Source organism: Lipotes vexillifer, unplaced genomic scaffold (assembly GCF_000442215.2).
Source record: "Lipotes vexillifer unplaced genomic scaffold, Lipotes_vexillifer_v1.1 scaffold479, whole genome shotgun sequence".
NCBI classification, from domain to species: domain Eukaryota; kingdom Metazoa; phylum Chordata; class Mammalia; order Artiodactyla; family Lipotidae; genus Lipotes; species Lipotes vexillifer.
The window spans coordinates 1,283,004-1,304,247 of NW_006796443.1; the positions used below are offsets into that span (position 1 = coordinate 1,283,004).

Here is a 21,244-nt window from a genome sequence, read left to right on the forward strand (position 1 = left end):
AGTTAAAGACAGAATTCTAAATTCAGCAAGAGAAAAAGAGTCACATATAAGGGAACCCCCCTACGGCTATCACGTGATTTTTCTGCAGAAACTTTGCAGAGAAGAAGAGAGTGGCGGGAGAGACCTTCAAGATGGCAGAGGAGTAAGACTTGGAGATCACCTTCCTCCCCACAGTTACATCAGAAACACATCTACATGTGGAAGAACTCCTGCAGAACACCTACTGAACGCTGGCAGAAGACCTCAGACCTCCCAAAAGGCAAGAAACTCCCCCATGCACCTGGCTAGAGCAAAAGAAAAAAAAAAAAGAGAGAGAGGCAAAAGAATAGGGACAGGGCCTGCACCTCTGGGAGGGAGCTGTGAAGGAGGAAAGGTCTCCACACACTAGGAAGCCCCTTCACTGGCAGAGACTGTGGGTGGCAGCGGGGGAAGCTTCAGAGCCGCGGAGGACAGCGCAGCAACAGGGGTGCGGAGGGCAAAGCGGAGAGATTCCCGCACAGAGGATCGGTGCCGACCGGCACTCACCAGCCTGAGAGGTTTCTCTGCTCACCCGCCAGGGCGGGAAGGGGCTGGGAGCTGAGGCTCGGGCTTCGGAAGTCAGATCCCAGGGAGAGGACTGGGATTGGCTGCGTACACACAGCCTGAAGGGAGTTAGTGTGCCACAGCTAGCCAGGAGGGAGTCTGCGAAAAAGTCTGGAACTGCCTAAGAAGCAAGAGACCACTGTTTCAGGGTGTGCGAGAAGAGGGGATTCAGAGCACCTAACTAAACGAGCTCCAGAGATGGGCGCAAGTCACGGCTATCAACGTGGACACCAGAGACGGGCATGAGATGCTAATGCTGCTGCTGCAGCCACCAAGAAGCCTGTGTGCAACCACAGGTCACTGTCCACATCTCCCCTCCCGGGAGCCTGTGCAGCCTGCCACTGCCAGGGTACCGGGATCCAGGGACACCTTCCCCGGGAGAACACATGGTGCCTCAGGCTATCGCAACGTAATGTTGGCCTCTGCTGCCACAGACTCGCGCCGCACTCCGTACCCCTACCTCCCCCCGGCCTGAGTGAGCCGGAGCCCCCGAATCAGCGACTCCTTTAACCCCGTCCTGTCTGAGCGAAGAACAGATGCCCACTGGCGACCTACACGCAGAGGCGGGGCCAAATCCAAAGCTGAGCTCTGGGAGCTGTGCGAACAAAGAAGAGAAAGGGCAATCTCTCCCAGCAGCCTCAGGAGCAGCGGATTAAATCTACACAATCAACTTGATGTAGCCTGAATCTGTGGAATACCTGAATAGACAACGAATCATCCCAAATTGAGGTGGTGGACTTTGAGAACAAGATTTATTATTTTTTCCCCTTTTCCTCTTTCTGTGAGTGTGTATGTGTATGCTTCTCTGTGAGATTTTGTCTGTATAGCTTTCCTTTCACCATTTGTCCTAGGGTTCTATCCATCCGTTTTTGTGGGTTTTTTACTTTTTAAAACAATTTTTTTCTCAATAATTATTTTTTTATTTTAATAAATTTATTTCAGTTTACCTTACTTTACTTTATTTTCTTTTATCCTCTTTCTTTCTTTCTTTCTTTCTTTCTTTCTTTCTACTTTTACTCCCTTTTATTCTGAGCCATGTGGATGAAAGGCTCTTGGTGCTGCAGCCAGGGGTCAGTGCTGTGCCTCTGAGGTGGGAGAGCCAACATCAGGACACTGGTCCACAAGAGACCTCCCAGCTCCACATAATATCAAGCAGCGAAAATCTCCCAGAGATCTCCATCTCAACACCAATACCCAGCTTCACTCAACGACCAGGAAGCTACAGTGCTGGACACCCTATGCCAAACAGCTAGCAAAACAGGAACACAACCCCACCCATTAGCAGAGAGGCTACCTAAAATCATAAGTCCGCAGACACCCCAAAACACAACACCAGACGTGGACCTGCCCACCAGAAAGACAAGATCCAGCCTCATCCACCAGAACACAGGCACTAGCCCCCTCCACCAGGAAGCCTACACAGCCCACTGAACCAATTTTAGCCACTGGGGACAGACAACAAAAACAACAGGAACAATGAACATGCAGCCTGCAAAAAGGAGACCCCAAACACAGTAAGATAAGCAAAATGAGAAGACAGAAAAACACACAGCAGATGAAGGAGCAAGATAAAAACCCACCAGACCTAACAAATGAAGAGGAAATAGGCAGTCTACCTGAAAAAGAATTCAGAATAATGATAGTAAAGATGATCCAAAATCTTGGAAATAGAATAGATAAAATGCAAGAAACATTTAACAAGGACCTAGAAGAACTAAAGATGAAACAAGCAACAATGAACAACACAAAAATGAAATTAAAAATACTCTAGAAGGGATCAATAGAATAACTGAGGCAAAAGAACGGATAACTGACCTGGAAGATAAAAGAGTGGAAAGAACTAGTGCACAGCAGAATAAAGAAAAAAGAATGAAAAGAACTGAGGACAGTCTCAGACACCTCTGGGACAAAATTAAACACACCAACATTTGAATTATAGGGGTTCCAGAAGAAGAAGAGAAAAAGAGATGGACTGAGAAAATATTTGAAGAGATTATAGTTGAAAACTTCCCTAATATGGGAAAGGAAATAGTTAATCAGGTCCAGGAAGCACAGAGAGTCCCATACAGGATAAATCCAAGGAGAAACACGCCAAGACACATATTAATAAAACTGTCAAAAATTAAATACAAAGAAAACATATTAAAAGCAGCAAGAGACAAATAACACACAGGGAATCCCCATAAGGTTAACAGCTGATCTTTCAGCAGAAACCTTGCAAGCCAGAAGGGACTGGCAGGACATATTTAAAGTGACGAAGGAGAAAAACCTACAACTAAGATTACTCTACCCAGCAAAGATCTCATTCAGATTTGATGGAGAAATTAAAACCTTTACAGACAAGCAAAAGCTGAGAAGGTTCAGCACCACCAAACCAGGTTTACAACAAATGCTAAAGGATCTTCTCTAGGCAAGAAACACAAGAGAAGGAAAAGAACTATAATAACAAACCCAAAACAATTAAGAAAATGGGAATAGGCACATACATATTGATAATAGCTTAAATGTAAATATATCAAATGCTCCCACCAAAAGACACAGATTGGCTGAATGGATACAAAAACAAGACCCATATACATTCTGTCTACAAGAGACCAACTTCAGCCCTACAGACACAAACAGACTGAAAGTGAGGGGATGGAAAAAGATATTCCATGCAAATGGAAACCAAAAGAAAGCCGGAGTAGCAATTTCTCATATCAGACAAAATAAGACTTTAAAATAAAGACTATTAGAAGAGACAAAGAAGGACACTACATAATGATCAAGGGATCGATTCAAGAAGAAGATATAACAATTGTAAATATTTATGCACCCAACATAGGAGCACCTAAACACATAAGGCAAATAAAACAGCCATAAAAGGGGAAATCAACAGTAACACATTCATAGTAGGGGACTTTAATACCACACTTTCACCAATGGACAGATCATCCAAAATGAAAAGAAATAAGGAAACAGAAGCTTTAAATGACACATTAAACAAGATGGACTTAATTGATTTTTATAAGACATTCCAACCAAAAACAACAGAATACACTTTCTTCTCAAGTGCTCATGGAACATTCTCCAAGATACACCATATCTTGGGTCACAAATCAAGCATTGGTAAATTTAAGAAAATTGAAATTGTATCAAGTATCTTTCTGACCACAACGCTATGAGACTAGATATCAATTACACGAAAAAAATCTGTAAAAAATACAAACACATGGAGGCTAAACAATACACTACTAAATAACCAAGAGATCAAGGAAGAAATGAAAGAGAAAATCAAAAAATACCTAGAAACAAATGACAATGAAAACATGATGACCCAAAACCTATGGGATGCAGCAAAAGCAGTTCTAAGAAGGAAGTTTATAGCAATACAATCCTACCTTAAGAAACAGGAAACATCTTGAATAAACAACCTAAACTTACACCTAAAGCAATTAGAGAAAGAAGAACAAAAACCCCCAAAGTTAGCAGAAGGAAAGAAGTCATAAAGATCAGATCAGAAATAAATGGAAAAGAAATGAAGGAAACAATAGCAAAGATCAATAAAACTAAAAGCTGGTTCTTTGAGAAGATAAACAAAATTGATAAACCATTAGCCAGACTCATCAAGAAAAAAAGGGAGAAGACTCAAATCAATAGAATCAGAAATGAAAAAGGAGAAGTAACAACTGACACTGCAGAAATACAAAAAATCATGAGGGATTACTACAAGCAACTCTATGCCAATAAAATGGACAATCTGGAAGAAATGGACAAATTCTTAGAAATGCACAAACTGCCAAGACTGAATCAGGAAGAAATAGAAAATATGAACAGACCAATCACAAACACTGAAATTGAAACTGTGATTAAAAATCTTCCAACAAACAAAAGCCCAGGACCAGATGGCTTCACAGGCGAATTCTATCAAACATTTAGAGAAGAGCTAACACCTATTCTTCTCAAACTCTTCCAAAATATAGCAGAGGGAGGAACACTCCCAAACTCATTCTACGAGGCCACCATCACCTTGATACCAAAACCAGACAAGGATGTCACAAAGAAAGAAAACTACAGGCCAATATCACTGATGAACATAGATGCAAAAATCCTCAACAAAATACTAGCAAACAGAATCCAACAGCACATTAAAAGGATCATACACCATGATCAAGTGGGGTTTATTCCAGGAATGCAAGGATTCTTCAATATACGCAAATCTATCAATGTGATTAACCATATTAACAAATTGAAGGAGAAAAACCATATGATCATCTCAATAGATGCAGAGAAAGCTTTTGACAAAATTCAACACCCATTTATGATAAAAACCCTGCAGAAAGTAGGTGTAGAGGGAACTTTCCTCAATATAATAAAGGCCGTATATGACAAGCCCACAGCCAACATCATCCTCAATGGCGAAAAACTGAAAGCATTTCCACTAAGGTCAGGAACAAGACAAGGTTGCCCACTCTCACCACTCTTATTCAACATAGTTTTGGAAGTTTTAGCCACAGCAATCAGAGAAGAAAAGGAAATAAAAGGAATCCAAATCGGAAAAGAAGAAGTAAAGCTGTCACTGTTTGCAGATGACATGATACTATACATAGAGAATCCTAAAGATGCTACCAGAAAACTACTAGAGCTAATCAATGAATTTGGTAAAGTAGCAGGATACAAAATAAATGCACAGAAATCTCTTGCATTCCTATACACTAATGATGAAAAATCTGAAAGAGAATTTAAGGAAACATTCCCATTTACCACTGCAACAAAAAGAGTAAAATACCTAGGAATAAACCTACATAAGGAGACAAAAGACCCGTATGCAGAAAATTTTAAGAAACTGATGAAAGAAATTAAAGATGATACAAATAGATGGAGAGATATACCATGTTCTTGGATTGGAAGAATCAACATTGTGAAAATGACTCTACTACCCAAAGCAATCTACAGATTCAATGTAATCCCTATCAAACTACCACTGGCATTTTTCACAGAACTAGAACAAAAAAATCTCACAATTTGCATGGAAACACAAAAGACCCCGAATAGCCGAAGCAATCATGAGGACAAACTACGGAGCTGGAGGAATCAGGCTCCCTGACTTCAGACTATACTACAAAGCTACAGTAATCAAGACAGTATGGTAATGGCACAAAAACAGAAATATCGATCAATGGAAGAGGGTAGAAAGCCCAGAGATAAACGCACACACATATGGCCACCTTATCTATGATAAAGGAGGCAGGAATGTACAGTGGAGAGAGGACAGCCTCTTCAATAAGTGGTGCTGGGAAAACTGGACAGCTACATGTAAAAGTATGAGATTAGATCACTCCCTAACACCAAACACAAAAATAAGCTCAATATGGACTAAACACCTAAATGTAAGGCCAGAAACTATCAAACTCTTAGAGGAAAACATAGGCAGAACACTCTACGACATAAATCGCAGCAAAGTCCTCTTTGACCCACATCCTAGAGAAATGGAAATAAAAACAAAAATAAACAAATGGGACCTAAGGAAACTGAAAAGCTTTTGCACAGCAAAGGAAACCATAAACAAGACCAAAAGGCAACTTCCAGAATGGGAGAAAATATTTGCAAATGAAGCGACTGACAAAGGATTAGTCTCCAAAATTTACAGGCAGCTCATGCAGCTCAATAACAAAAAAATAAACAACCCAATCCAAAAATGGGCAGAAGACCTAAATAGACATTTCTCCAAAGAAGATATACAGACTGCCAACAAGCACATGAAAGAATACTCAACATCATTAATCATTAGAGAAATGCAAATCAAAACTACAATGAGGTATCATCTCACACCAGTCAGAATGGCCATCATCAAAAAATCTAGAAACAATAAATGCTGGAGAGGGTGTGGAGAAAAGGGAACACTCTTGCACTGCTGGTGGGAATGTGAATTGGTACAGCCACTATGGAGAACAGTAGGGAGATTCCTTTAAAAACTACAAATAGAACTACCATATGACCCAGCAATCCCACTCCTGGGCATATACCCTGAGAAAACCATAATTCAAAAAGAGTCATTTACCAAAATGTTTATTGCAGCTCTATTTACAATAGCCAGGAGTTGGAAACAACCTAAGTGTCCATCATCGGATGAATGGATAAAGAAGATGTGACACATATATACAACGGAATATTACTCAGCCATAAAAGGAAACGAAATTGAGCTATTTGTCATGAGATGGATGGACCTAAAGTCTGTCATACAGAGTGCAGTAAGTCAGAAAGAGAAAGACAAATACTGTATCCTAACACATATATATGGAATTTAAGAAAAAAAAATATGTCATGAAGAACCTAGGGGTAAGACAGGAATAAAGACACAGACCTAGTAGAGAATGGACTTGAGGATATGGGGAGGGGGAAGGGTAAGCTGTGACAAAGTGAGAGAGTGGCATGGACATATATACACTACCAAACGTAAAATAGATAGCTAGTGGGAAGCAGCCGCATAGCACAGGGAGATCAGCTAGGTGCTTTGTGATCACCCAGAGGGGTGGTATAGGGAGCGTGGGAGAGAGGGAGACGCAAGAGGGAAGAGATATGGGAACACATGTATATGTATAACTGATTCACTTTGTTATAAAGCAGAAACTAACACACCATTGTAAGGCAATTATACTCCAATAAAGCTGTAAAAAATATAAAAATAAAAATTCAAGCCAGTTTGCAAAGCTTGTTTTTTTGGTGCAAATAAAGTATAAACTACCTGTGTATATTTGCCAACTTTTTAAAGCACCTTGCCTTCACTAATAAATCTCTGTGAGGTAACAAGAAAAAAAGAAAAGAAAAGAGGATCACTTCCTCATCTGTGTTCACACAGCATTATGTAGAGAATTCTATTGTAACATTTAAAAGTTGCATTTTAATTGTTTATTTCTATGTCTACCTCTCTTCATATGCAGGCAATTACTAACTTTAGGAAAAACAAAACGCATATAAGAAAAGGAAAACAACGGTAGTTTACTGAATGGTTCAGCTGTGTACAGTTCTTGTGCCATGATAATAATGCAAACACTGAATGAAGTTCTAAACAAAATGATTACCTAATATTTAGGAAGAATGGGAGATAGGAAGTATGTATGTGTAGTGGGCAGAGGGATGGTGAAAGAGAGCTAAACTGTAATTTTCCATAGTAGGAAATCAATGGACAATGCCTGACACTGAAAAATAAATCAAAAAATGTCAATGAAAGTATATTGCTTAGTGATATGGAGGTAAATTTCAAAAGAAACATCTCAGAGTTGAAAGTGGTAGCCTCTGAGGAATAGGAAACAGGAAAGTGTCCCAGGACAGATAACAGAGAACTGGCATCTTTCATTAAAAGCCTTGAAACTATCTGGATAACATTTCTGGCATATTTAACAATTATTTAAAAAAACAAAAACTCAAATAAAAATTTAAAAATAAGCGAAGGACACTAAGCAGCGCTCTGATCTGTCTCCACCTATTCAGAGTGACTTCTGAGACAGAACTGAGCTGGGTTTCTATTCATGGGAGTGATGAAAGTCAGTAGAGATGAAGACAGGACACTTCGAGAAGGAAGGACTACTAACCAGTCTGAGCCAAATTCTGAACGTGAAGCTAAGGGCCACTTTGTTCCTGAAAGTGTTTTCATTTGTAAAACTGCTTATGACCATTAGGGAGAACTTGGGTTCTTTTCATAGAAAACGGTTGTCATTTCCTGGACATTTGGCTCGAAGACACTGCTCCCTAAGTCCTAAGGGAAACCAATGAGCAGTCTTGATGATAGTTACTGCCCAATCACTTTGATTCATCTCCTTGAAAATACAACTATTCCCTGATGTGTGATGTAAATAATGTACAGTCGCTGAATGTTATAATTCCAAGGTATGATATGAGAGGGATCCTTATTACTTGCTTCCCTAAATACTCAACCAAACCACCTACTGGGGTAGAGGAATCTGATGATAGGCACCTCAGAAGCATAAACAGCTGTGTAATCAAGTGAATTTTTAAATAACTTATACAGAGATAGTAAGATTTAATATTTCCACTCTAGAAAAAAATTCCAAGGAAAGGTTTAAAAATTCTCCTTCAAACATAATCACAATAAGAAATATATGTAATTATCATTTGTGGGATTTTATTGTTTTAAATATGCTAGCAAGCCCTTTGGGGGAAGGGGGAGCTACAATCAAATAAGATTCAATTAAGTAAACAGGAATTCCCCAAAGTAACAATCTCTAATTACATGAAAATATCCATGGAAATGTAATGAGACAGAAAATTACTTACAATTGCTAAACCTCCTCTAAAGGAAAGTATAGTGTGCAGCTCAAAGAAATACTTTCTTTTTAACTTCTTAATTTGAAAATTTTCAAACCCACAGAAAATTTGAAAGAATAGAATATGAACACCCATATATCCTTCACCTAGATTTCACCAATTGTTAAGATTTTACCACTTTGTGTTCTCACTCTCCCTTGCTCTTTGTGGTATGTGTATTTGTAACCATTCATCATGTCTTTTTTTTCCCTGAAACATTTGGAAGTAAGCTGTAGAAATCTTTTCATTTTATCCCTTAAATATTTCAGCATATGGCTCCTAGGAATAGAAATATTCTCCTTGCGAAAAACTCAATAGACAGAAACCTCAATTAAGTAGTCGGAAGGCTAGAAGTGGGAGCTCCCACGCCCTGTGACAATAGCAGAGCCCAACAGGAAGAAGAAAAACTTCCTTTTCTTGCCTGGCAAGAGCTCAGCCAATGAGAGACTGGCAGGACTCAGCCAATGTGAAGCCACTACACTTTGAACTCTCAATTCCTCCAATGGATTCTTTGTTCACTATAGCTCTCCCGACTTCCGTTTTCCCTTTTAGAAGAGTCCTTCCCCCTCTTCTTGTTGCATAAGGACTTGCACGTGGCTTGCCATGGTTAGCGATCCTAAACTGCAGTTCTTTGTTGATCTTGAATAGATGCATTTTTGCTGGAGAAACAACTCGAAGTCTATTTGTTTTAGGTCAACCCCCTCATAAACACAGTACCATTATGATACCTAAGAAAATTAATATTAATTCAATATCATCTACACTTTCTCAGTTGTCCTAAAATGTCTTTTATAGCTGTTTTCATTTCATCTCCTGATCCAGGATCCAATCCAATCTCATACATTGAATTTGGTTGTTACAGCTCTGGAAGGAATGTTAAAATAAGGCACAAAGGGTAATCTTGCAACAGGTGACAAACCCCAGAAATGACTGATCACTTCCCAGGACGGGAAGCCCAATTAATTGTGAGGCTCCCTTTTTGCTTTTTCTGAAGTGATACAAAGTTTGGGGCCAAAACTGAATTGCTCCAGACAGCAGAAGAGGGATTATCTTCTTAAAACTAATGCTCTTATAAAATGTTTAACCACTTATGTAAAAGTAAGGCTGAAAGTACAGAGTACATCTTGGATAGCAAACTCAAGTATTAAAAAGTGCCAAAACATGATCTTGTCTAGGACACCAAATTATTAAGCTCTTCAAAGATATCTTGGATTCACCCTAGGTTTAGAAGAATAATTTTTAAAAAGGTACACTTGACAGTAAGAATAAGAGTAGTATACCCCAAATTACCTCTTCTGTAGCTGTTCATCAGACATTTGTAGCTCCTCCTTTAAACGCATATACCGGTCTTCTCTCAGCAGCCTAGAGCCATCATAGAGGCTTAGCTCTCGGTCATGGATCAACCTAATGGGATAGGGGAAGGTCGGCAAACAGATTAATCAGTTTTGAACACTGAAGTTATTAGAGGTAGCATCAGTCAGTTAATATTTTAGTCATATGTATTATTACTGGCAATTGAGTCTAGCAATTTTATTAAATGCACCTTTCGAAATTTTAAGTTGGCTAGTGCTGTTATACTTGGCAAAAACTGTTGGTTTCTGTACTGGAGGACAGTAGTCATGGTTACTAGATGTGAATAGGGAGGAGGAGGTGGAGGAGCTAGAAAGGGGAAGAAGGAAGGAAATGAAAAGAAACAGCTGATTGGTAAAGTAGCAGGATACAAAATTAATGCACAGAAATCTCTTGCATTCCATTACACTAATGATGAAAAATCTGAACGAGATATTAAGGAAACACTCCCATTTACCACTGCAACAAAAAGAATAAAATACCTAGGAATAAACCTACCTAAGGAGACAAAAGACCTGTATGCAGAAAACTGTAGGACACTGATGAAAGAAATTAAAGATGATACAAACAGATGGAGAGATATACCATGTTCTTGGATTGGAAGAATTAACATTGTGAAAATGACCACACTACCCAAAGCAATCTACAGATTCAATGCAATCCCTATCACACTACCAGTGGCATTTTTCACAGACCTAGAACAAAAAATTGCACAATTTGCATGGAAACACAAAAGACCCCAAAGAGCCAAAGCAATCTTGAGAAAGAAAAACAGAGCTGGAGGAATCAGGCTCCTGGACTTCAGACTATACTACAAAGCTACAGTAATCAAGACAGTATGGTACTGCCACAAGAAACAGAAATATAGGTCAATGGAACAGGATAGAAAGCCCAGAGATAAACCCACGCACATATGGTCATCTTATCTTTGATAAAGGAGGCAAGAATATACAATGGAGAAAAGACAGCATCTTCAATAAGTGCTGCTGGGGAAACTGGACAGCTACATGTAAAAGAATGAAATTAGAACACTCCCTAACACCATACACAAAAAGAAACTCAAAATGGATTAAAGACCTAAATGTAAGGCCAGACACTATACACCTCATAGAGGAAAACACAGGCACAACACTATATGACATAAATCACAGCAAGATCCTTTTTGACCCACCTCCTAGAGAAATGGAAACTAAAAACAAAAAGAAACAAATGGGACCTAATGAAACTGAAAAACTTTTGCACAGCAAAAGAAACCATAACCAAGACGAAAAGACAACCCTCAGAATGGGAGAAAATATTTGCAAATGAAGCAACTGACAAAGGATTACCCTCCAAAATTTACAAACAGCTCACACAGCTCAATATCAAAAAAACAAATAACCCAATCTAAAAATGGGCAGAAGATCTAAATAGACATTTCTCCAAAGAAGATAAATAGATTGACAACAAACACATGAAAGGATGCTCAACATCACTAATCATTAGAGAAATGCAAATCAAAACTACAATGAGGTATCAACTCACACAGTGAGAATGGCCATCATCAAAAAATCTACAAAAAATAAATGCTGGAGAGGGTGTGGAGAAAAGGGAACTCTCTTGCACTGTTGGTGGGAATGTAAATTGATACAGCCACTATGGAGAACAGTATGGAGATTCCTTAAAAAACTACAAATAGAACTACCATACGACCCAGCAATCCCACTACTGGGCATGTACCCTGAGAAAACTATAATCCAAAAAGAGACATGTACCACAATGTTCACTGCAGCTCTACTTACAATAGCCAGGACATGGAAGCAGCCTAAGTGTCCATCAACAGATGAATGGATAAAGAAGATGTGGCCCATATATACAATGGAATATTACTCAGCCATAAAAAGAAATGAAATTGAGTTATTTGTAGTGAGGTGGATGGACCCAGAGACTGTCATACAGAGTGAAGTAAGTCAGAAAGAGAAAAACAAATACCGTACCCTAACACATATATATGGAATCTAAAAAAAAAACAAAAAAAAAAGGGTTATGGAGAACCTAAGGGCAAGACAGGAATAAAGATGCAGACATAGGGAATGGACTCAAGGACACAGGGAAGGGGAGGGGTAAGCTGGGATGAAGTGAGAGAGTGGCATGGACATATATACACTACCAAATGTAAAATAGATAGCTAGTGGGAAGCAGCCACATAGCACAAGGAGATCAGCTCAGTGCTTTGTGTCCACCTAGAGGGGTTGGATAGGGAGGGTGGGATGGAGACGCAAGAGAGAGGAGATATGGGGATATATGTATGGCTAATTCACTTTGTTATAAAGCAGAAAGTAATACACCATTGTAAAGCAATTATACTCTAATAAAAGATGTTAAAAAAAAAAACTAACACAACATTGTAAAGCAACTGAAAAAAAAAAAGGGAAACAGCTGAATGATTGACTCAGGATAACCATGAGGTAAATATTAATGAACAAGGCAGCTGGTACATATTCACTTGAGTCTAACATAACTCTTTAAGCCACAGCATTATCAAAATATTTCTATCTTTGCAATTACAGGATTTAAAATATCTAAAATCTTTACAGTGAAATAACTAATGCTATTTCATATACCAACTATGATGGGACCTAGCCATCCACAGCAAAAACAGCATTGTCTTCCAGATGTTGCAGAGGTTGAAACCTGCTGTTCTAGGTCTTAAACCCTGCTGTTCTAGGTCTTAAACCAACCACTAAAGTTTCCTGATGCCCACAGTACAGTCGCCCCACAAACCTCCACTCGGTGAGCACTGAGGAGTAGAGAGACTGCATAATGCAGAGGTTAAGAGCATGGGCAGTGGAGTCACTCAGACCTGGGTTCAAGTCCCAGCCCTGTACCTTATTAGCTGAATGGACTGGGAAGGGGAAGAACTAATCTGCCTGTTTTAATTTTTTTTTTTTTTTTTTTTGCGGTGCGTGGGCTTCTCAGTGTTGTGGCCTCTCCCATTGCAGAGCACAGGCTCCGGACACGCAGGCTCAGCGGCCATGGCTCACGGGCCTAGCTGCTCCGCAGCATGTGGGATCTTCCCGGACCGGGGAACGAACCCGTGTCCCCTGCATCGGCAGGCGGACTCTCAACCACTGCGCCACAGGGGAAGCCCCCGCCTGTTTAAATTTTATCTTTTATAAAACTAGGGCAATTATACCAACCTCACAGTATTGCTGTGAAAATTGAACAGCTAATGTAAGGCACATGCTTAACATAGCTGTTCTCAATCTTAGCTGCACATTAGAATCGACTGGGAAGCAGTTAAAAATGCCAATGTCCAGGCCTCATCCTGGGTCAATTACATCAGAATTTGAGGAGGTGGAGCCCAGGTATCAGTAATTTTTAAGCCTCATTCCCACAAGGATATTCCACGGTTGCAAATCTGAGAAACACTGGCTTAGCACAATGCCTGGTGTAGAGAAAGTACTCAATTAATGGTAGCTGCTGCTGCTACTACCACTACTTGGCCTAGCAGGCAAGAGATAGCCAGTAAAAGAAGGCAGTAGGTATTATTTTGTTTGTGTTTGCATTTGCCTGTTTAGAAGAGAAAAATACTGTAAATCTATACAATGTTTATGGCAAATCACTGGAAGTTTGTGATTATTACTTTTAAGTGCTCTCTAATTGAATCGGGATTAACGCAGTGTTCTTAGAATCCTTAGTTACACTCAGTATTTGCATCTTGTCAAGGACAAAAAACTTTTGAATGGTTAGTTGGGGAACTAGATTATTTCACTTATTTGAAGTTTCCCAGTAAGTTAAAATTTAGATTTAAAAGTTAAAAACAATGTCTACAAGTGATAGAATCAAGATGTAACAAACAAACAAAAATGCTATCATTAATCTCCCAAAGTGACACAAGATGGGAATATTTTCCATGACAGTTACACATGAAGTCTTAACATTAAACAGAAGTTAACTAGGAATGTGTGGATATTTGTCCCACCTAAACTGAAATAAGAAAACAACAGTGATACAAATGTTCAGGTTTGTAAACACAAAGTGAACTTTAGCCTATAGAAAATATAATCAAAGAGCTATTATACATTTTATATAAGGAACTATATTTTTTCTCTCAAAAAAGAAAAATGCCAACAGTATCACCAATAATTTAGATTTATTGGTGAAAAGGAGTTTGTAAACAGTGAAGCTTTGACAAACTGCAGAAACTTCAGCTGTATGACTTATTGCATATATCCATCAACCTATATAAAGTTTCAAAATTACTACTTAAAGGTTTTCTTTTTTCAGCTCTTACACACAGAATTTTGCTATGGCGGTGGCTTTTCCCAAAATGTTCATTATTTGAAGTTTTACTCTACTGTGCTTAAAACAATAAAAATATCTGCTGTTCTACTTGGATATAGAATTATAAATTCCTCAGGGACTATGTAACCCCGTTTAAATTAGAAGACTGAGAAAGTTCCACGTCTGCTGCTTACGAGGTGTGTTTTTGTGTGTGTGACTCATACAGACCTTTGTAATACAGCGAATGTACCGGCATTGACTCTGTGAATGCCATCCAAGAGGACCAGCTTCCCTTCCAGAGCAGCATTTACAAGGGGTGAGGACCGCCAGGCAGTGTCTCCATTTGGAAGCGTGTATCTCTGCTGTAGCAGCTCACGCGCTGTCATATCCTGAAACCAATCCCCAACACCCACCAAAGAAAATGCAGAATTAATTTTTAAGACATGGAGGATAGTTTCTTTAGCTTTAGAGTTACCTCTCTCTCAATATAACATTCCATACAACAACTGGGGAGTCATCTTCTCCAATCCAAAGAGAAAGATATTCAGAAGCTTTTCTTGGTCATTTGAATTTTTTTCCTATTACTCAGCCACATAATATATATATATAGTACGGGTTTGGTTTTGTTTTGTTTTTCTTCTCTATTTTATTTAGCATTTGCCCCCTCTTTTAAAATGTTCACTTGGTATCTACACAGATGACGGCAGTAATTTCTACCGAACTTCAATGGAATTTAACTCAATCGGCTTTACTCCTGAAAGGGCCAACATATATGGATTCCTTTTTAAGAATTAGAGGCCATACAAACTCACTGGGAGGAGATGCTTATCAATGATGTGCATTTTCTTGCAGTTGAGTTCTCCCGAAAAGCCATGCTAGGAACCACCACAGTTACTCATTTAAAGAGGCTTGAAAATGGAGGAAACTGAGGAGGACAGCCATCAGATGAGGTACAGGAATTGACAAACAATAGCACTTACAAGCAATTTTTTTTAATTAATTTTTATTGGAGTACAGTTGATTTACAATGTTGTGCAATTTTTTAAAGCACATACACAGTGTACTAGTGCTAAAACAGTGTAACAGGTTTAAGCAAGCTATTAATAGTAGTAGCATATAAACATCTACTTACTGTAAAAAATTTTGGTGCTATATAATATGAATAATTTTTTCTTACATGTGTTAATGTTGAAGATAAGAGTTTCTTTTGTGTTATCAACTTCAGATAAATTCTGTAACACTTATATCAAACAAAAGTTAAACATTTGGTCAATTTTATCTAAAAATTTAAAGGCTTTTGTAAATTCTTTGATACCCAACTCCAGTCTTAAGAAGACGGAAAGTGAATGAATTTGTTTATATTCACAGTGGCAACAAATCTGTACTGAAATCAAGATTAAAATGTAAGTCTTGATCATTTCAATTTTCTCACTGTCAAAAAAGTACTGACTTAGGAAGTATAAATAGGCTTATATTGAATCATAATGACACTTGAGAAACAATAATATTCAAACTGATGAAATAAAATTTCAGGGACTTCCCTGTTGGTGCAGTGGTTAAGAATCCCACTGCCAATGCAGGAGACTTGGGTTCAAGCCCTGGTCCGGGAAGATCCCACATGCCTCGGAGCTACTAAGCCCACGCACCACAACTACTGAGCCTGTGATCTAGAGCCCGCGAGCCACAACTACTGAGCCCACGTGCCGCAGTTACTGAAGTCCATGCACCTAGAGCCCATGCTCTGCAACAAGAGAAGTTACCACGATGAGAAGCCCGCGCACCACAACGAAGAGTAGTCCCCGCTCGCCGCAACTAGAGAAAGCCCACACACAGCAACGAAGACCCAAAGCAGCCAAAAATAAATAAATATATAAATAAATCAATACATTTAAAAAATAAAATAAACAAAAATTCACATTTTAAGGCAAGACAAGAGAAATTTAAACGTAATTTTTTTCTCTGCCCGTTTGGGCCTCCTCCCTCCCCTCTAGTGTGCATTTTGCATCTGCTTTATGCATTAACCAGACCTCCCCAATGGCAGAAAGGCCTACTTAATCATAAAGATCAATTTTTCTTCTTCTGGGGCCAACCATGTAACTCCTTAGAAGATAGCATTCCTTTCTCAATCCTGTGAGGGGGTCACAATGACCCACCACTCGCCTTGTATGTGCAAACATCTCTGGTGAACTTCATGTACAAAGCCAATATATCATTTTCCTTAAAGACAGTGATTGGTGCAGAACAGACTGATCAGATGACTGGGGAGATACTGGGCGGCACCTAATGGAAGTTTAAGAACTTAAATACTTAAATACTTACTTATTAAATACTTACTTATTAATGTTACTATCTATGTTTCTTATATTCTATCTATTTTACAAGATTACTGTTTCCTGCATTACCAAAGGTGTGACTGAGCCTCAGATAAAATTAATGATGATTAGGTACCTTGAAATGATTGATCAAATATATAGTTCTATCAATATAGTTCTATATATCAATGATTGTAATAGTGTAACTCTAGTATGGGAAGAAGCAACAAAAGGACTACCTTTTCCTAGACCAAAACTGACTAGCAAGATAGGTGGTTCAGAGGCTTTTGGCAACTGCTAACAGGGCCTAGTCCAGCTATAGCACATTGAGTGACCTGTGAACGAAATCCTTGCCTGACCTGAGAATGAGCATTCCTATTGCCATGGGACAAACTGGTCACATAATGCCTCCCAAACCTTGGTCAAAGTTAAGACTAAAAGGGAAGGGATTGTAAAATAAAGAATGTTGCCCACCATCCAGTTCTACAAGAATCAAGTCAGTAATCACTGCAGCCACTGACCTACAATACACCCTAAAAGGAATTCAGGGTGAAGGTCAGGATAAGGCACTTTGTGCTCTGGGGAAACTGACACAACTGGCCTTCAGGTGGTTAGATATTTTCAGAAGAAATTTTTTATGGACCTGGATTCTTGCATTTCCCCATACTTTGAAAAACACTAAAACTATTAACTAAGATGTCTGCTCCTCATGACTAGCAGCGACCTTCTACTGAGATGTGTGCTTGATTGCAGGTATCCCATTCGGCAAAAATCGCACACACACTGACCTCTCCCTTTACCTCTTCGGAACAGTTCTCAGAGCTCTCTAAGAGACTGTCTCCTGGGTTATAACCCTCATGTTGGCTCGAGTAAAATTTTCCGTTTCTTCCTTAGATTGACTATTGATTCATTTTTTTCAGTGACAAAACTCAGCAACATAGCCCTAAAGATCCAACTTTGACACATTATCAAAATTTGGCTTAACTCATTAATGTTATCTAATTTTTCAACTATGAATTTTAAATTCTATGCAATTTATATGAGCATGTAAGACTAAATCTATCATCATCATCAGTGTTTACTGAGATGGTTCATGGTGAAAATGAGCTTATTCACACTCATGGCTATGCTACAGAACCAGAAATGGATCACTCTTGCAAGAAAAATAGGACAAATCAAAATAAATGTTGTTGTTTCATTTTCATAATTGAATTATGAAAAAAATCAAATATATATATATATACACATATATAAACCTTTAAAAAATTAATATAAAAACAGGTAAATTTAAAGAAAACTCTTGGTATTAATTATTCCAGAAAAACAGTCAGTAGAGAGTTACATTACATATTGTCCTAGAGCATAAAACAAACAGAAAACATGCTTTAGCACAGTGGTTCTAAGTCAAAGATATGTATCAGAAACAGCTGGAGGAAATTCTGGAAAATATATTGATAGAAGCTTAGGCCTTATCACCCTGAAGATTTGGATTCAGTAGATCCAAGGTGGGGCTTACCATCTATTTTTTATTAAACATTACATAGGTGATATCTTAAATGACTCCCAGGTGGAAAGCACAGCTTTAAAAAGGAGACATTAACTTAATGTGAAACTTTGTCTCATTTATTTATACTCCTTCCTTATTCTGATAGGAATTATGAGATTGCAGGAAGATACATATTAATTAAATGTATAACAAAGTAGTATAAATTAAAAGGTGGAAAAAAAAAGAAGGAAAAAAAAGGAAAGAGTAGGCCTTATTCCCTTTAAGCATTTCTATTGATATTCAGAAAGGAGGTAACATCAAGAAGGTATCCCACTGAAACCATATTGTTACAGAAATGATTGGGGGTTCATTTTGAAAATCCCAGCTTCAGACTGAAAACAGATGGTTTTCTAACCCAACTCAGCTCCTTTTGCGTGGGCCCAAGAAGAGGAGATGAGGATTGTGACTCTGGCATAAGAGGTTCGAACTCCTAAGGAGCTGAGGCTAGCAACTGGTAACCTTTTTTTTTTTTTTTTTTTTTTGATGGAGAAAATTCCTCGCTCTCATACCAACACATCCTGAGTCACCAATTCTGTACAAGATATAGAAAAGCACTACTTTATTTTGTAGTGATGGATGATTCCAAAGTACATTCATATCTTGTTAATTCACACAATGTCTACAATACTTGCCTCATTCAAATGAGTAAATATTTACTAATAAAGGTGACGAGAAAGACAAACAGCATGTACAGCTCCCCTTTTCCAACCCAGCAGTTGGAGACTCCCTTTTACTGACTGAAGTAAACTGAAATAATTATTTGCTGCTACACAACAAGCAGTAATAGACCAACAGAATTCAAAGCTATTAATGCCAACCACAACTACAGACCAGAAATTTTTTCCCTTTTTTCAATCTTCAGAGGGGTAAAGAATGGAAAACACCTGGCATTTATTAAAAGACTAGCTCAGTTCAGTTTTATCACATCAAGCCTCTGCATACTATCATGTGAAAATGAGCCATTCTTCAATTCTAATATGTCTGTGCATTAAAATAAAAACCCTCCTACGGGAAAAAAAAAAGTATCCTCTTTAATAAAAGTAGTTGGTTTTCATAATTAAGATCCTGTATTCGGAGAAAAGATGAAAATTCCAGCTTTTTCTTAAAAAGATAATTGCCCCCACTTTCCATAATATTAGTTATAATAAGAAATTATTTTCAATTGTGTGAAAGTTATTTTCCATTGTGTGAAAGTGCAAGGACACCAAAGTAAAACTGAACTTTCACAGAACAACTGAACCTAGTCAAACAATTAACAGAATTTTTTCAGAACAGTCTGAAATGGGTCAGTAACATGATTTCAATATTAAGCTAATCTTTAAAATGGAGTAACAGCTTTTTCAAATGTTTCTGTCCACAGAATTTTTGGGTTTTAGTACCATGAAGTTGCTTTAATATCCTTACTTATTTTAACATATACACACACATCCCTAAAGCAAGTGGAAAGACAAAATTTTAAGAAGAAATGTGCTGATTCCATATGAGCGTTTTGAAAGCACACTAATAAAAATCAAGAAAGATGAATGCCCTCAGTTTTGTATATATTTTTCTTATCCTTGAAACCTTTGAACTTAAGAGAATAAAAATAGCACTAATGATATCATAGAGGCCGAACCATTTCCTCTTTCTGTTTCCTAAAAAATTTAGAAATAACAGGACATGAAAACTAGTTCCTTTAGAGCCACCATTGTCTAAACTTAAACATTTCACCTCCTCATTCAGATCCCTGGAAAACATCCATATATGTATATTAAGATTCTGTGTCATTTTAAATTTTGCTCTTTTGATTTGCAACAGAGAAACCCTACTAAAAATAAAAATGTCTTATTAAAATGAGAAGAAGCATAACTGCACAAAATGTACCAGAGAATATAGATTTGAACCCTAAAGCAATTATATACCTTAAATGTTTTTAAGACCTTTGAATGGTATACATTAATTTTTCTGAGATTCCCTTGAGAAACCTGGATATAAGTAATTAGTTTGATAAATATCTGCAAAAAGTAGCTACGAGAAAATACCCTGCCAGTAGTATAAAATACTAAGAAAATCTGGGATTTAAGGGAATAAAAGAATACACCAAGACCAGCTGATGCAAGTCACCAACTTTACAATAAGGGATTAATTATGTCCATAACTATTAGTGTAAAATACTGCATAAATATTGCATAAACACAGAATGTTAATAATTTTTAGGTCCCAAAATAGAAATGAAGCCATTATTTACAGTCTAAGCACGCTCAGTGAACAAAATGCAAGGCGTGCTGCCAACATTCCTGTGTCATTTATGTTTGATCTCAAACAAAAAGGCCTCTCGTTTTACATACACTGTAAAATTATTTGTAAACTCTTCCATGCTTCTTCCTAAAGTTCTTTTTTAAAGCAACTATTTTTAACCTGTCACACATATAATAAATGCTTCCTTTATGTATATAATGATGGCATTACAAGACTACCATGATTGCTTTCAGTTACTCTGCTATTAATGGAAGAAGCTGATTTTGATTCATTTATAGCTCTCTTTACTGTAACCAGTGGGATCTATTTCAAGATGATCTACTCTAAAGATTTATTCCATAAACATAGAACAGAATTCTTCCGATTGAAGCTAACTAGAAGTCAAACCCACTATGTCACACCTGACCCAACAAAAGGACATCTTAATACAGTCATTCAATAAAATATAAAGTCAAGTTCAGTGTAAGTGCAAATAATGTAATATGTATTCCAAGAAGACACCCAATCAAATCCCTTCTACTATCCTTGCTGTAGTACAGCGGCTAGAAAACTGAAAACATTATTTCTTAGATGCCTTTGCAGCTAGAGTTCTGTACACGACCCAGGTTCTACCAAGCATTCTCACATACACAAAACTGGGAATTGA

At 38.0% G+C, this 21,244-nt stretch overlaps 1 protein-coding gene across 1 annotated transcript in view; it reads right to left on the reverse strand.

Annotated features, from left to right (window-relative positions):
- The window catches only part of VWA8 (von Willebrand factor A domain containing 8), a 368,026-nt gene that overhangs the window by 241,151 nt on the left and 105,631 nt on the right, over positions 1 to 21,244 (reverse strand). The window contains exons 13-14 of the mRNA XM_007468612.1: positions 14,731 to 14,891; positions 10,177 to 10,290 (exon numbers count right to left, since the gene is read on the reverse strand). Of these exons, the coding sequence (XP_007468674.1) occupies positions 10,177 to 10,290; positions 14,731 to 14,891 (275 nt within the window). The remainder of the gene's footprint in view (positions 1 to 10,176; positions 10,291 to 14,730; positions 14,892 to 21,244) is intronic.